This window comes from Arvicola amphibius, chromosome 3 (genome assembly GCF_903992535.2).
Source record: "Arvicola amphibius chromosome 3, mArvAmp1.2, whole genome shotgun sequence".
NCBI classification, from domain to species: Eukaryota; Metazoa; Chordata; class Mammalia; order Rodentia; family Cricetidae; genus Arvicola; species Arvicola amphibius.
Window position 1 is genome coordinate 70492628 of NC_052049.1, and position 17927 is coordinate 70510554.

The following is a 17927-nucleotide window of genomic DNA, read 5'->3' on the forward strand; positions in this document are numbered from 1 at the left end:
TGATATTCTAAATATCGTCTAATATTTTGTATATAATCCTCATACTTCCATGAGCATGGTTACTGTCATTAGCCCAATTTGCAGAAGAAAACTAAAACGAAGAGGTCGAATAACTTGAGAGTACCAGACTATGGTTACCGTAACTCAAACCCCACCTCTCAGTAAGTGTGTTGTTATGTCAGAAAAGAAAGGAGGGCCTTGGAAAATGGCTCACTTGATAAAGTGCTTACCCACAGGCGAGAGACCTGAGTGTGAATACCCAACACCTGCGTATCTAAAAATAATATTAAACTGGGTGTGGCAGTGCATGCCTGCCTGTAATGCTAGAACTGGGGAGACAGAGACAGAGAGATCCCTGAAGCTTGCTGACGAGTCAAGCAAACCAAACGGCAAGCTCCTGATTCAGTGAGAGCAACCCTACCTCAAAAACTGTTTAGGGAGATACCCTTGACATGCACACACAGAGGAAAGAAAGCACCTCCAACCTACTGTGTGTGCACCAAAAATGGGAACAGAAAACCTACTGTGTGTGCACTCAGAAATGGGAACAGGAAACCTGTGTTTGCGCACAGAAATGAGAACAGGAAACCTACTATGTGTGTACCCAAAAATGAGAACAGGAAACCTACTGTGTGTGCACCCAGAAATGAGAACAGGAAACCTACTGTGTGTGCACACGGAAACGAGAACAGGAAACCTACTGTGTGTGCACACAGAAATGAGAACAGGAAACCTACTGTGTGTGCACCCAGAAATGAGAACAGGAAACCTACTGTGTGTGCACACAGAAATGAGAACAGGAAACCTACTGTGTGTGCACCCAGAAGTGAGAACAGGAAACCTACTGTGTGTGCACCCAGAAGTGAGAACAGGAAACCTACTGTGTGTGCACGCAGAAATGAGAACAGGAAAGGAGGTGTTTACTAAAGTTTGAGAAAATGAGGACACATAGCATCTCTTTTTCTTTCTTTTTCTTAGAAAAACCTAGTGAAAAGATAATGAATAGGAAAATCCTTGAAACGTAAGGAAAATGATGTCTATAATTTTCAGTACTCTAACTTATGGTTTAAAAAAACTAGAAAAAATACTTACAGAAAGCTTTTCTGACTGAAAAACACTAATGATGTGTAAGCTTTATATTTAATTCCAGCCTTAAATCCAACAAATACCTTAATCAACTTAACCTCCAGGTCTTGGTGAATAGAAATCCTTGTAGGGCTTGCCGTCCAATAAAATGAGTACAAGTGAGAAATGCCCGGGACCTGCTGAAGCTGATGGCGTTTCTTATTCCTGATCACAGACTGAAACAGCCAGTGGTGATTAAGTTTTATCTTCATCAGTTCCTTTCATTTCTCTTTTCCCCTCAGCGATGTGGAGTGGCCTCTTCACTCACTTAACAGAATCTTGGAATAATTTTAAGGGTCTTGATCCAAATTATACAACATGGATGGATGTCTTGGAGAAGCATGGCTACCAGACTCAGAAGTTTGGAAAACTAGACTATACTTGGGGACATCATTCCGTTAGGTAAGATGAATGCAAACCCGCCCTCTGCTGCACACTCATGGACTCTGCATGCTTACCTTACCACAGGGCTGAGAGTAATTCTCTTACTCCCTCAGTATGCCAATTTGGCTAAAGCTTAACCTCATTTAATCTTCTTAAAATATTAAACTGTTGATATTCTGATGGTTTTTTTGTCTAAAACATTAATATCTATAGTTAATGGATTTAAATATTCGTGAAATAGCTTAGCCTCTGAATTATTTTGTGAGTTTCTGTTATATAATATCTTTTTCATTTTACAGTCTTTGTAACAGTAGCCTATTTACCTTTGAGAGTTCTGTAGAACTTGAAACTATTGTAACTTTTCTCTCATGGCAGGCAGCTAACTTAGCTAGGGCTTTGGCTCCAGGGTAGAGAAGGCGCTTGGCATGCACAGGGCCCTGGTTTCTATCCACACCACCACAGAAACAAACAAGCAGCTGCGCACTGTGGTGGCCTATTTTGAATTCTAGTTTCTCTCTCTACTGTAGTTTGAATTCTAGTAATTTTGAACACGCCTGTGCTCGCTGAACTCCGCTAATGTGCTGACAAGAAGAGCAGGGAAGTGCTGCCGTGCAGGCCTGAAATTTACCTTAACAATATGGTTGGCCCTGGCTGGTATCCGGAAACTCAGGTTTCAAGGATGTTTTCCACCTTTCTGTGACTGTAGGCATGTGCTGGGGTGTTTGTGTGGTGCAATTTATGTTAAACAGTCAGCTTTTTTCAGAGACAGGTTTTTGGTATGGTGTGTCTGAGTCACCAGGGTTCTGCACATGCATGGACTAGAGGCAGCACTTCCCACACCATCACAGTTCCACACTGGGAGATTTGGGTGTGCCCTGAGCTCTCTGCACAGAAGCTTGTGCCTATGCTTCTTCACCCCTGCTTCTCTTTGTGCTGTTTGCTTTGTGCACTTTGATGTGAAAACATATCCCAAGTCCTAAAGTTCCTCCTACAAACCTGGGTGTGGTCATCGGTTCCCTAACACTAGGGACTCACAACAAAAACAGAAGACTAGGCAGCACCTTGTACCTAGAAAGTGATCGTTGAGAGTGACAATATTAATAGTGAGGAGCGATGGCAAGTGAGAGAATTGAAAACTAAATGTCATAAGGCCTTGAGTCAGGGTGACGAATTGAACAGCGTTCCACCCAAACTTCATTGGAACTTCAGAATGTTATCTTATCTGGAAATAGATCCTAACTGCAGATATAACTAGTTAGAGGTCTCAAGATGACACTCTGTACTTAGGATAAACTCTTATTGAAAGAAGGGAAAGGCACGGATGCACAGAGAGGAAAGTTAAGGGCAGAAGCAGAGACTGGAGTGCTAGCAACAAGTCAGATGTGACAGAATCGCTGGAGTCACCTTCAACCAGGAAGACACAGCACAGTCTGGCAGAGAACCTTCAGCAGGAATGTGGCTCTGAAGGCTGACTTCAGACTTCCCATCTAGAGGTGAGAAGCGCACATTCTGCTTTAAGTGATTCATTCTGTGGTAACTTACTAAGCAAGCCCTAAGGAGGTAGTGCAGTGAGTTTGTGGTTAAACCAATGCTAGAATAGTCTGAGTATTATTTTGCTGTTATTTCTAATATTAAATTTCTCTCCATCTCTGTTTAAACTCTAAAATATAGCCATTCTACAAGTTGAGCAGTCATCCTAACCTCCTTCCTCCCTTCTGTCTCCCATCACTGTGGTGTCCCTTCTGCTGGAGAGCATCCCCAGCTTGTTCACCGTCTGCCCCCTTCTGTCTCCCATCACGGTGGTATCCCTTCTGCTGGAGAGCATCCCCAGCTTGTTGACCATCTGCCCCTCTCAGGCTCCTGTCATTCCTCCCTGAGTTATCAGTGGCCTCCAGCGTGGTTTGTGTGACCCGGCCCACTAACATTCTGGATTCATGCCATCCGCTAATGCATGTCCTTAACGTGCTTTCAACAGGCACTGTTGTCCAGGGTGGCCTTCTGGGTAAAATCTCGCCCTGTTTCTGCTTTGCCTTAAGAATTTAGCAGAGGGGGCTGGAGAGATGGCTCAGAGGTTAAGAGCACTGATTGTTCTTCCACAGATCCTGAGTTCAATTCCCAGCAACGACATGGTGGCTCACAACCATCTGTAGTGAGATCTGGTGCCCTCTTCTGGCCTGCAGGCATATATGTTAACAGAACACTGTATATGTAATAAATAAATTTTAAAAAAAGAATTTAGCAGAAAGGAGGGCAAACAACATGCAGTATGGGGAGTGAAGTTATCCTGCTTACCATCCTTCTCACCTTGGGCAAATTACTTAATTTCCCTTAAGTTTGGGGACTCCTATTTGTAAACTGGAATCTGTTCACTTACTGAACAGCTGAGTCTTATCTGGGCTAACATTGAAGATACTGTAACAGGAATAAATGAAATTGTCTTTGGCAGTTCCTGGTGCAGAATAAACATCTGTTCTGTAGAAAGATTGGAGTGATGTGGATCCAGTCTACAAGCCTTACAACTCCTGCCTTTCTGAAGTGATTTACATTTCCCATTATTTCATGGAACTGCACAAATTTCTCCTGAAAATATTCCCCTTTATTTTTATAGAGAAGGTGTACTTGTGGTGGTTTGAGTGAGAGCTGCCCCCATAGGCTCATATATTTAAATACTTGACCCCCAGTTGGTAGAATGACTAGGAAAGGGTGGGAGGTTTGACCTACTTAGAGGAGGTGTGTCACTGGGCATGGGCTTTGAGCTTTCAGAAGCTCACACAATTCCCACTTAGTTCTCTCTGATGCCTGCTGTTGTAGTGCTCCCTGCCATGACTATCATAACCCCCAAAACTGTAAGTTCAAATAAATGCCTTTTGATAAGTTGCCTTGGTCATAGTGTCTTATCACAGCAGTCAAAAAGTAAATAGGACAGAAACTGGAATCGGGGAGTGTTCTGCTGCAGAGACAGGTCTGATCATGCTGCTTGTGCAGGGAATTTGGAAGACCTGAGGGCATTGGATTAGGAAAGCCATTGAATGCTGTAAATGGGGATTAATGGGACATCCTCACAGGAGCCTGGAAGACAGTATTACAGAGAGCAGTGTGGATTTATAGAGGCCCAGCTCAAGGTTTCAGAGGAGAAGAATATTAGAAATTGCTATTCTTATGATATTTTAGCAAAAATATGGCTGCTTCCTGACATTGTCTCCAAATTTGCCTGAGTCTAAACTGAAAAACAGTGAATGATGTTCTTGGTCCAGGACATTTCAAGACAACCTAATGTTGACTCTGTGGTATTATTGCTTGTTATGCAGGTTTATATAAAAAGAGAATGAGCAGGGCAAAGGGAAACCCAAAATGCACAGCTAGAGGACTGAGCAGCAGGAGATTCCATGTTAGAGCCAAAGCCGATGGAGTCAAAGTTGAATGGTGGCAGCGGCTCAGACGAGGTCCTACCCCGCTAACCCTGCAATTTGTGGAAAATTTTTATTCCTCCTTAAAAGCAGCTATCAAGGAAAATATATAGGCAAATATAATTCAGGGAGGGGCCAACTTCCATCCCAAGCGAGCACACAGACCTGGCAGCATAGAGTTCTGAAGGGTACAGGAATAAAGGATCATGGGATCTTCCTCGGCCTGCGATTAAGGAAACTCAGTGGAGTCCCTGCATGGAGGCCCTGAGAGACAGGCCTTGGGTGAAGCTAAAATAGTGAAGCCTGGATGGTGTTGGAGACACCAGAACCTTGGGGTGTCTGCCAGGGACCTGCATACAGGGAGTGGGACCAGACTAACCGAGAGAAGTGTGCTGCAGTCAGCAAAGCTGGACATGTTAAGCCATCGAAGCCATTGACTCTAGTCAAGGAGCTACAGGATCTAGAGTTTGCCCTGATAGGTTCTGGTCCTGCTTGGGTCCAGTATTCCTTCAGGAATAGTCCCACAGTAATATTCCCTCAGTAATATTCCCTCAGTATGCCTCCATTCCTCTCTTTTGGAAAGCTAATATATACTCTGTGCTATTATATATGACAAGTATGTAAGCTGATTGTGATTTACTGTTAACATTGCCATGAGTCTCAGAAGAGACTCTGGACTTGGACCTTTTAAATAGTGTTGAGATTGTGACAGATTATAAGGACTTTTTAAAGTTGGACTAAATGAATTTTGCGCTATGATATGACCACAAGTCTTTGGGAGTCAGGGAAGAGAATGTAGTAATTTGAATGAGAATAGTCCCCATAGGCTCATATGTTGGTCCCTTTTGGTGGAACTGTTTGGAAAAGGTTAAGAGGTATGGCCTTGGAGAAGGTGTGTCACTGAAGGTAGATTTTGAGTTAGCTCTCTCTGCCTCCTGCTTATGAAATAAGAAGTAATATCTCAGTTACTGCCCCAGCATGATGCCTGTCTGCCTGCTCCCATGATCCGTGCCGTGATGGTCCTTGCCCCCTAAAATTATAAACCCTAAATAAATGCTTTCTTTTATAAGTTACCGTGGTTATGGTGTTTTATCACAACAATGGAAAAGTAATTAGGACAATATTCTTATTTATGGCGTGACATGAAATGTTTCTATAAAATGTATACATTGTATAATACACAAATCATGGTTTGTCTCCATATTAGTTACTTATCTCCTTGTTGGCATAAAATACCTGACAAAAGCAACGTGGGGGAGAAAGGGTGGGATTTGGCTCACAGTTCAAAGGGACCGTTCATCCTATCAGGGAGGTCAGGACAAGAAGAACGTGAGTTGCTCATAACCCTGAATCTTGAGTCAGCCAGCAGAGAGGGCTGGAAGCTGCTGCTTGGCTCACTTCCTTCTCTTATTCATTACAAGACCTCAAGACCTCAGCCCAAGGAAGGTGCTGCCTCTCAGGAGAGGGAGGAGTTGCAGGATGTGCCCTTTTCTTATTGGCCAACTCTAGCCTGCCCAGACCTTGCCTGCTGGAGGGCTCAGGAGCTGGCCAGGATGGAGGCAGCAGTCCAGCCTCACTAGGGAATGAACAAATGGTAAACCGAAAGTGCAGAGCTGGGGGAAGAGGGGATTGGCTGTGACAAGGCCAGTCGAGGTAAGTGGGAGCAGCCATGCAGGTCGGGCCCCCAGCTCCAAGCCCACACTCACCTAGGGTACCCTACCTCACCAAGGCTTGGTGCTGTTTGCACCTCTGCCTGGTGCCTTCTCACTGCCCACATTAAGTGATTCTTCACACCTCAGTTAACCTAATCTAGATGTTTTCGCTCAGAGGTACCCTGAGGTTAGTCTCGTTGGTGATTCTAGATCCTGTCAACTTGACTGTCAGAGCTGACCATCACTGTATCCTCATACATCCCTTCTCAGGGCAAAAACTCCCAGAGTCCTTAATATTCTGAAATGCTTGGTAAATATCTGCATACCCCACCACGTAATAGGAAAGCAGGATGGCTTTCTTCTTAGGACGTTGTTATAATGATGATCCCGCAGTGTATGCTTCTCCACTTATGCCATGCTCACTCTCCTCAGGCTGTGAGAGCCATAAATCTAGTCCCAACTTCCAGATCTACTTTTTCAAGAAGTGAGACCATGCCCTACTTGTCTTCTGTGCCTGGCTGATTTCACGTAACACAGTGCCCAGTTCCAACTGTGTTAGCACACATGACAGGATGTCATTTTTCTGCAGCTGAGCACTACTCCAGTGTATATATAGCACATTTTCTCTATACTCTCTCCGGTGGATGAATGTTTTAGTTGTTTTAGGGGGGGTTATATTGGTTTTTGTTTGTTTTGCTTTGCTTTTTGTTTGTTTGTTTTTCAAGATAGGGTTTCTCTGTATAGCCCTGGCTGTCCTGGAACTCTCTGTAGAACAGGCTGGCCTCAATCATAGAAACCTACCTACCTACCTCTTGCCTTCCAAATCCTTGGATTAAAGGCATGCACTACTGTGTCTGGCAGTCTGGTTAAATTTTTTGAGAGTCCGTTTAATTTCTTCTTTTAAAAATTCTGTGTATATGTGGCGGGGGAGGAGAAAGGGGATGCTTGCATGCTCACATGCCATGGTACGTGTTGAGGTCAGAGGACCATTCTAGAATCTGTTCTCTTCTTCTGTCATGTAGGTTCTGGAGAATGAACTTGGGTCTTCAAGTTTGTGTGGCAAGTGCTTTTATCTACTGAGCCATCTTACCTCCCCCAAACTGTTCCTTGGTTGACCTAATTTTCCCCCACCTTAAGGACAGCCTGATTTACTCTCTGCATCTTTCCAGTTGTTGCCGGTCTGTTCGCTCTATCTCCCTGCAGTTACCATGAATAATACTGCCTTTCTTTTAGCACCTCTTTCTGATGGAAAGCTAGAAATGGTAAAATTAAAAATTAGGCATATAAAGAATATGAGAATTTTCAGACTTTTTATAATCTCCTAGTGAGGTTGAAATAAATAGTTGAAGGTGCATGGGTAAACCAGCATTCCTACCAGCAACTGGAGTAGCTTAGGCATTCTTAGCAGAGAAAGCTTAACTACTTTCCAGCATCAGAGACAACTTTTGTACCTTTTAGAAGTTTTTCTGAGAGTTGAATGAGATTTTTTACTCAGTATAATTCTCTGAATATGATGATTATTTTTCATTAAGTTCTTTGGTTTGGTTCTGGTGCATATTGGGGAGCCTCATGTTAGCACAGTATTTGCCATGCAAAGCACTCACTAAATTCTTGACGTTGGGAGAATATTCCTTTGAACCCACCTACACAAGATCGGGGTTGTTCAGGATACCATGACTGTAATGTAAGGACTTGCCTGCATTGATGACGGATTGAATTATCAGTCTGTGTGCAGGAGGGAAAGCCTGTTCACACACTTATCAAGTAATAGAATTAGGAAATAATTTTGAATCCAGTCTGGATTCAAAGGCCTCAGTGGCAGGCTTTAATGGCACTTTGATCTTCAGCAACCTGAATCATAACTTGATTTCCTGTTCAACTCTGGGCCTTGTTTTTTGTTTTACTGCATCACTTCCAGCTATGGCCCTGCTTGATTCAGGCTCCATTTCCTTTGTCACCTCCTACCTCACAGCTCCATTATGGACATAGTTGCATTATTTTTTTTCTCAATAAAAGTTCTGTAAAGAATCATAAGTCCCACTCACACTTCATGCCAGAATTCTCATATTTGCTGATCGGGTTAAGAACATAGAGATTTAGTCTCCAATATCAAAATATGAAAGTAAGAACAAATTTGAAGTTTAGTCATAGAGAGAAAAGAGCATACAATAAGGAATAGTGAATTCCTTTTTTAAATATAGAATTTATTAGATTGGTTCAGAAATTTGCAAGAGAATATTTAGAACTACCATTTTTCTATACAGAAGAATTGTTGCATGTACAATTCCAACAAAAACATTGTGGAGGGGAGACCATCAGAACATGGCAGTCAAGGGTGATGAGCCTCGTGGAAGACTCTGGAAACTGCAGCTTTATCTACATTGCTACTTCATATTGAAAAAAATTCATTTCATAATCAATTTCAATGTGTAATTTTTCTTCAGATATACTTGTTACTATCTAAATTACTCCTTGACACCTGTGACTTGTACCCAGTGTTATAGCAGGAGAACTGGCACAGAAAACCCACACAGCATTGGCACACAAACTCAGCAGTATTAGGTGGCAGTGTGTTAGGTAGTTTTATTTCCCATGTGTATCAGCATGAAATGAATTACAGTTTAGCAAAGGGTGAAAATAAAGTCAAGTCTTAAAACTTTCCGTGATGATAAAGCTGGCCAAATTAACTTACATTGACCCGTTGTTCCAATGAGAAGACCGGCTAATGAGATTCCTGTTGCCGGTCCTGAGATAGACCAACTTTTAAGGAGGAGATTTTTACTTGAAATTTCAACAGCTTTAGTCCATGGTTCTTAGGCTTATTGTTTGGGGTCTGTGGTGAAGCAGAAGAACACCATGGCAAGTGTGTACAGGAGGGAAGCTTCTCCACATCACCATGACCAGGAACAAAGAAAGGGAGGAAAGAGAGAAGATGCCCCAGTGACCCCTTCACTTTCTCTCCCTAGGCTCTGCTTCAGAAAGGGTCCGCCACCACCAATGGTGCCACAGGCTGGTCACCTTCAGGGTGGGGTGGCATTTCAAATTCAAACCATTAACATTTTTAAAGAACCCCAGCAACACTAAAAAAATTTTAAAAATTTAAAAAAAAACATGCAGTGGACAAAAACGTTATTCAGAAAGGTTAAATACAATCACATTTTTTCCTTATGTGAGAAAAGATACGGCTGGCTGGGTTTAAGTTTTTATAATTTGACCGAAGAAAAGGATTGTTATTAATAAAGTTCATCAACAGAAAGGCTAGTGCTCTTGCCTTGGCCTGGCTTCACTCCTGACTGAGCATAGGGTTAATGGGACTCCAGTGATCAGAATACTTGTCTACAGCTGAGTCCTTCCATAGGGGAGCAGCTCAGTATGTTGTGTCCCTCAGGAATATTTTCCAGAGACCACTGCTCGTAACAAGGAGGTGCTTGGCTCCTCACATTCTTTTGAATCCCAGTGTGCTGCTTTGACCCCCAGGGGTGTTATGATCCCTAAAATCTTGCCTAATGTAGTGACACACCTAGCAATGATGCAAACAAAAGGCTGAGAAGCTAATGTCACATGCCTTATTATATGGTGAATTTTACCCAGAAAATCCTATTTTGGATTTTGCCATCTGTTAGAATTAATTGGTACATGTAATTCTGTTAAAATTCTACTCTTTGATATTTTTATTAAGATATATTAACTATGTACTCTGTAAAGATATTTTTATTATAGCTGCTTCAATTTCTTTGTCTGCCTTCAATAAGCGGGTGAAAAGAATTTTTTTTTCTTTTGATACAGAGTTTCCCTTTGTAACTGCTCCTAGAACTTACTTTGTAGACCAGGCTGTCCCCAGATCTAAAGAGATCCACCTGCCTCTCCCTCCCAAGTGCTGAAATTAAAGACGTGTGCCTCATTACCCATGGGCTACTAGTCATTTTCTGGTCTGAAATTTCTTCTGAGTATTATGTTTTGGGATTGTTATCTAGAGTCTTAAAAATCCTTTCTAATCTGATAGAGTGCATCAGAGGCACTTATATCAACGGAGACTATAAACAGGTTTCTGGGCGATGCTGATTGCTCCATAAGCAACAACGTCAGCTCCATAAATCTAGACATTTGAAAACATCAAATAGCATGAGACACAGCTAAAGACTTCCAAAAATTGAAGTCATTCTTATGTCAGTCAACTAACAAAGAGACAGAAACAGAGCTAGAGTATAACAAATAAGAAAGTTGCATCACTATTAAGGCTGTTCAGACCAGAGAGAAGCTAGAACAGGGAACATACTATAACACAGAATTTAGGAACACAAAAGGTACAAAGGGGAGGTAGAATTTTTAAAATACAGAAGTTTTAGTGAAGCAAAGAAATTATAGTACTTTCTGAGAGAAAGATACTGAAGTGCTAGAAAGGTCAATGGAAAAGAAAATTACTAGGAATATGAAATACTTTAACTAATGTCTTACTTAGGGTTACTATTGCTGTGCTAAATCACCATGACCAAAGCAGCGTGGGGAGGAAAGCGTTATTTGACTGACACTTCCACATCAAGTTCATCACTGGACAGGAACTCACGCAGGGCAGGAACCTGGAGGCAGGAGCTGACACAGAAGCCATGGAGGGGTGCTGCTTACAGGCTTGCTCCCCATGGCTTTCTCACGTCCTTTCTTATAGATCTCAGGACTACTAGCCCGCGGCTGGCACCACCCACCAGGGGCTTGCCCCCACCCATCAATCACTAATTTAAAAAATGCCTTACAACTGGATCTTATGGAAGCCGTTTCTCAATTGAGGTTCCCTCCTTTCAGATAACGCTAGTTTATGTCAAATTGGCATAAGACCAGCCAGCACAATCAAATATCTTTCTGTAAGAAAAATTACTAGTCTATGCAATCTGTCATAACCTTAGCACAAATGAATATTCAATTATTTTCCATAGTTTCTAAAGCTGTAATATTTACCTTTTTAACTGAGATGTGTTGTGATACAGTTTTCTAAACACTTAAGTAAATCTTAACACTGTTTTCCTGTTTCTTTCCAGCATTTGTTGAGCCAGTTTCTAAAGCAGCATGAATGTTTTCTGAACTATTTATGTTCTTATGCCCTCAGTAACCGTGTGGAAGCGTGGACAAGGGACGTTGCATTCTTGCTCAGACAAGAAGGCAGGCCTGTGGTTAATCTTATCCCAGACAAGAACAGAAAGAGAGTGATGGCAGGGGACTGGCAGAATACAGACAAAGCCATCGACTGGCTGAGGCAGGAAGCCAGTAACTCAACCAAGCCATTTGTGCTTTACCTGGGACTGAATCTGCCCCACCCTTACCCTTCACCTTCTTCAGGAGAAAACTTCGGCTCTTCTACATTTCAAACATCTCTGTATTGGCTTGAAAAAGTAAGTATTCTGTGTGTGCCCAAAAGTAGACATTCATGTCACGTGCAGAGCCACCTGGTGCCAGCTCAGTTTCACTTTTATTATTTTTATGAAAAAATTGGAAACTTATACTTTTTCTTTGTTTGTTTTGTTTTGTTTTTTGTTTGTTTGTTTGTTTGTTTGGAGACAGGGTTTCATTGTGTAACAGCCCTGGCTGCCCTGGAACTAGCTCTGTAGAACAGACTGGCCTTGAATTTACAGAGATTCCCCCTGCCTGTTTCTACCTCCCGAGTGCTGGGATTAAAGGCCTGTGCCACCACTGCCCAGTGGGAATTTATACTTTTAAACTAAAACAGTAATGAGTTTGCTAAAAGGATAGTATTTTGAAAATAAAATATTAGTGCTTGTTACCTGTATAGAATTGCATATGGTATGTTTATAAGAAGGAATTGGGAGACGTTATGTCTAAAGTGTGGTCAGGCCTCATATCCCCAGTTCAGAAACGTAAAAATAACCACCCGGAAGGAAACTGAAAAATCATCTTAATTGTCAAAGGAAGAAATTATCATTTTTTCTAAAAATTTTTAAAACATCTGTCAAAATATTTAAAATTTTGCCTTGATTTGTCAATAGAGAAAGAAAATGTATTATTTAGTACATTGTGCTGAAAACACAGAGATGTCTGGTATCAATGTTGTAAAGAGCATACTAGGTACATTGTGGGCCTTGCCCGCCTCCCCTGTGCAGCTTCTGACCTGCAGTGTGAGCCACCGCCTCCCCTGTGCAGCTCCTGACCTGCAGTGTGAGCCACCGCCTCCCCTGTGCAGCTGATCTATAACAAGCATATTCCCTTGGCTTTGCAAATTGTCATATTTCTTTCTCTATTTAGGTCAACTTCCTAAATTTTTACTTTTTGGCTGCCAATATAGAGTTCCTTCAGTGTGAATATTTTTACCAGTTTCTCAATCCTTTTCTTCAAACTGGTCATCCTGATCATGATAGGTGACCAGTCCCTACGGGACTCTGTGAATCTGAATTCTTTGAGATGATGCACATTAGCATTCCAAGAGCATCCTTTTCTTGGGTTATCTCATATATGTGTGGTTTGACTCCACTTCAGCACTGGCACACTTTGTTTCTTTACTGAATGTTCATCTTCCTGGGTTTCCTTTCATTTTCCCCTTTTGTGAAGTGTCTCATGGGTTTATAACTGGGAGACAAATTCTCTCTGTGTTTCAAAGATAGCTCATCAAATCTGAAATGCTTCTGTTCCTGATCATGTAAATAAGGTTTACTCAGCCCATTCCTGCTTGGACAATTGTGTGCTTCATTGACATTCTTTTCAATCCTTCTGTGTATGAAACATTGTGAAGTTGGCCACAGATACCTGTGGGAAGAAAAGGTATTATACCTTTGCTGGTGTAAAGATTTTTCTTCTCCTTTTCAGGTAGCTTATGATGCCATCAAAATCCCAAAGTGGTCAGCTTTGTCAGAAATGCACCCTGTGGACTATTACTCTTCCTACACAAAAAACTGCACGGGGAAGTTTACCAGGAAGGAAATTAAGAACATTAGAGCGTTTTATTATGCTATGTGTGCTGAGACAGACGCCATGCTAGGTAGGTGGCATAATTAATAAGCAACCGCAGGAAGAAAGGGGTGATGTTTCCCAGCACATTGTGACTGTCGGTCGGGGCTTGCAGGAGCATCCTCAGAGATCTCTTAAAGCAGTCGCTTGAATCCCTCAGACGTAGAACCTTGGGGATACTGACTCATAAAAATACACAAACAACAGAGAAAAAGAGCCCTTTCTGTTTTAATTATTCATAAGTTCTCAGATTTGTTCATACATAAAAAGTCATAGAAAGCTGTTTTCTGCTTAAATCAAAACACTGTTGGTCTTGTCTTTACTTGGCTGAACACGACAGGCGTGTGACCGGCAGCTTAGCTTCCAGGAGATGAAAAGTTCCACTTTCCAGACGCTGATGTAGAAGAATCAGTTTGGTTTTTGCAAACACCTTTGGACACTCAGGAGAGTGGCCATTGGGAGTTAAATCGACAGAGACACAGAGGAGTTAAGAGTAGAAAAATCTCTTTAACTTTTCTCCCAACAGATTTAATTTGTCACATATGCTCATGACATATCACTAGTTATCAAGCAACATTTTTATGTAAAGATAGAAAAAGTCACTTTCTGATAAAAAATTGTAGATGAAATTACTTTTATGCAGTCACTCATATATAAATTAAAATGAGAAAAGTCCAATATGATCTTGTGAATACTGGGAATGTCAGTCTTGGGGAGGGGCAGATGGTAGGTTAGGTGTTGTGAACACAGCACACACTCATGTTTGCTTCACAGTAGCATTTTAGATATCTACGGGAGGGGAGGGAAGCTGCAGCCAGGAAGAATAAAATAAAATAGAAATGTCTTCCAGAGTATTTGCTGCTTTTTCAGAGGACCCCTGGGTCAATCTATTGTTCCAAAAATGTTCTGCTTCTTAGCATCAAGTCATGGTAAACAGAGGTCCATGTGCCTTCCCTGTACTCTGGCTGGACCTTCAAATGCATGTATTTAATAAAGACCTTCGCTCCCCAAATTCAAGATCTAAGAAAATAAAGATATTTTCTCCTTTCTCTGCACTATGCTTTATTGTGATTCCCATAATTCCAATGAGGAGCAACTTTCAAGTCAAAGAGACAAGGTCTCTCTGAACATCTCTGCTCAGTTTTTCCCAAGTCCCGCTATGTGCTCATGGCTCATCCTCCTTTAAGGTGGGATATCCATAACTAAGCCAGCTTTAAGAGCATACCATGGCAGTTGTACAAGGGGCTAGGAGAAGGGATAGCTGGGAATTTGGGATTGCTCCTAACCCCTCTTCTTGTCAGAAAGCTTGAGTGGTAGCAGTCTCATTAACATCTGAGTCATGTCCAGAGTGACATCCAGACTTGTCTGTCTGTCCCCATTTGAGGCACTGAGAGGAAGAAGCCGTTCTGGTCTCAGTATTCTCTGACAGAAGCTAAAGAGGTGGTCTGAAAGATACTGAGTGTCAGCTGAGGAGAAAGCATGTGAGGCCATGAGGTTTTACTTAGGTGGTAAGTAGTACTGCAACAAGCTCTGAGTGCGCTCATTTAAACTTAGTGTGGCAAACTAAAGCGCAAACTAAAGCTAACCCAAAGAACTTTCTTGATTTCTATGGTAGGTGAAATTATTCTGACTCTCCGCAAGTTAGATCTTCTTCAGAAAACTATTGTTATATACACTTCAGACCATGGCGAGATGGCCATGGAACACCGCCAGTTCTATAAAATGAGTATGTATGAAGCCAGTGTCCATGTTCCACTTCTGATCATGGGTCCAGGAATTAAGACCAACCTACAAGTACCAAATATGGTTTCTCTTGTGGATATTTACCCTACAATGCGTGGTAAGTACTGTGTTTATGGAAATATTTGTTTGTAAAGCTGGAGAAAAACAAGTGAAGTACTCAGAATCCCACTAACTTGAGCAACTCTCTCATTCTGAGTCAGATTCTTACCCTGAGAAACAAGGACAATGTTCCTCAGTTCTAATGGCCTTCACTCTCTTTAGTCATTTTCTCTTTAGAATATTCACAGTCTGGATATGACTATAAAATAAGACACATCAGATTTTGGGATGCATACCTTTATTTTATTTACTTACATTTATTTACAACTTTCTGCCACCACCTCCTTAAAATATAAGTATTTCTACTACTGAATCATCTCTCCACTTTCTACAGGGCCCATCAGTCACTTTTCTATTGCTAAGACAAAGCACCATGGCCAAGGCTACTATTAAAAGAAAGAATTTAATTGACTTACATTTTCAGTGGTTGAGAGTCTATGATGGTGGAACAAAAGCATAGTATGGTGGCAGGGACAGCTCAGACCTTGCATCATGAGCCATACCTTGAGGCAGAGAAAGAGCACCGGGAATCACATGAGCCTTTTGAAACCTCAGAGCCTGCCTCAAGTGACACACCTCCTCCAACAAGGCCACACTTCCTAATCCTTCCCAAACAGTTCCACCAACTGGGAAGGCTCCACCATGTATTCAAATATATGAGCCCATACAGGCCATTCTCATTCTCTGTCTAATAGTCTGAACATATTTCCCCTCAAACACATTTCCTAGCTGTACACTATTTACTTTATGTCCTGCTTCTTAATGTCTGAAGGGACAGCAAAAGGTCCATAATAGTAACATTTGGACTGCCGTTTCTATAGAAGATGATAGACTAAGGACATCCTCAAACTCATCTGCAGAGATACCCAAAGGTCCATAGTAGTAACATTTGGCCTGCTGTTTCTATTGAAGGTCATAGACTAAGGAAAATTATCTAAAACTATTGTGTTTTAATTTAGCAGAGTAAATTTATTTCATCTTGCAGCTTGTATATCATCCAGTTTAGTCAGGGCAGGAACTCAAGATGGGAACCTGGAAGCAAGAAGTTGACTAGATGGCACTTCATGTTTTGTTCCTCTTGCTTTTTGATTTATTTATTTATATTTTATGTGTGAGTGTTCTGCATGTAGACCTTCAGGCCAGAAGAGGGCATCAGATCCTATTACAGATGGTTGTGAGCACCATGTGGTTGCTAGGAATTGAACTCAAACCCTCTGGAAGAGCAGCCAGTGCTCTTAAGTGCTGAGCCATCTCTCCAGCCCCCAGCAGAGTCATTTAAGTTCACCACTATTTAAATACTACAGTTCTGTTCCATGGCATTACGTTTTACAAAAATCGCCATTGACTTGTACGTGTTGGTGAAAGATAACTTATTTCTCTACTTTGGAGATGGTAAAATGTGAAATACCTACCTTAAAAAAACAAAGCAGTACAGTATTTTCTTCCTTCTGCTACAAGGTCCTTATATTTATTTGTCTGGGTATTGATTTAAATCAGAGCTCTCTTCTTTGTTATTCCAGCTGTTATTGTGTGCTTGAACATCTTTCTAGCTTTAGAATTTCAGTCTCTGGTTGCTCATTCATCACTTGGTTTCCCTTTATTGCAGAGCAATGACCACATATAGCCAGGCCTCAGCCACTTTCCCACTCGATGCCTTTCTTTTGTCTTAAAGTAGAATAAGGTAGAAAAGAGTAGTTACTAGATACTGATTTATTGTTTCTTTAGTGGTTCACTTAAAGCTCTGCTAGTACAGCCTCTTTGCCCAGCATGACTTCGCTTGCTACCAGGAACAGACGACCTGGACAAAGAGCTACTACATGGGTGTTGCCAGTTAACAGCCAGTCATTTCAGTAAAATCTCGGTTGCTTGTCTGCCCCACCTTGTGGTTTTACAGTATAAAGTGAGAATACAAGCTAGGATGGGCACAGGATTGAGGCCTTTCAGGAGCTGTCCTGGCTCTGTTCTACCAGTGACCCCTCCTTTCTTCCAGCGCATTGGTGTCAGAGTGCTTAGTCCAGAGCACTCTCCTTCAGGTCGGCTGGAAATGCTCCCTCTTTGTACCTCCTTCTCTCATGTGTTAGTCCCTGCTACAGTTTCCCCCTCTCCATCCTCTCCCCAGATCCTCTCCTCCTCCTTTCTCTTGGATATCCGCCTCCCAGGGATATCCAAACATAGCATATAAAGTTACCACAAAACTAGGCCTATCCCCTCATATTAAGGCTGGATGAGGCAACCCCATAGGAAGAAAAGAGTTCCAAAAGTAGACAAAAGAATCAGAGAAAGCTCCCACTCCCACTGTTAGTAGTACCACAGGAACCCCAAGCGTCACAACCATAACATATAGCAGAGGACCTAGGTCAGACCCATACAGGCTCCCTGATTGTAAGTTCGGTGTTTGTGAGTCCCTATGAGCCCTGGTTAGTTGATTCTTTGAGCTGTTTTCTTATGGTATCTTGACCCCTCTGCATGCTACACTCCTTTCTGGCCCTCTTCTGCAATATTCCCAGAGCTCTGCCTAAAGATTGTTGTGGGTCTCTGCATCTGCTCCCATCAACTGCTGAAAGAATCT

General features: G+C 41.9%; 1 protein-coding gene across 3 annotated transcripts in view; it reads left to right on the plus strand.

Moving 5' to 3' along the window:
* The window catches only part of Arsk (arylsulfatase family member K), a 29827-nt gene that overhangs the window by 4980 nt on the left and 6920 nt on the right, over positions 1-17927 (plus strand). For all 3 annotated transcript variants that reach the window (XM_038321498.1, XM_038321500.1, XM_038321501.1), the window contains 4 exons: positions 1368-1527; positions 11667-11949; positions 13376-13547; positions 15132-15356. In XM_038321498.1, the coding sequence (XP_038177426.1) occupies positions 1368-1527; positions 11667-11949; positions 13376-13547; positions 15132-15356 (840 nt within the window). The remainder of the gene's footprint in view (positions 1-1367; positions 1528-11666; positions 11950-13375; positions 13548-15131; positions 15357-17927) is intronic.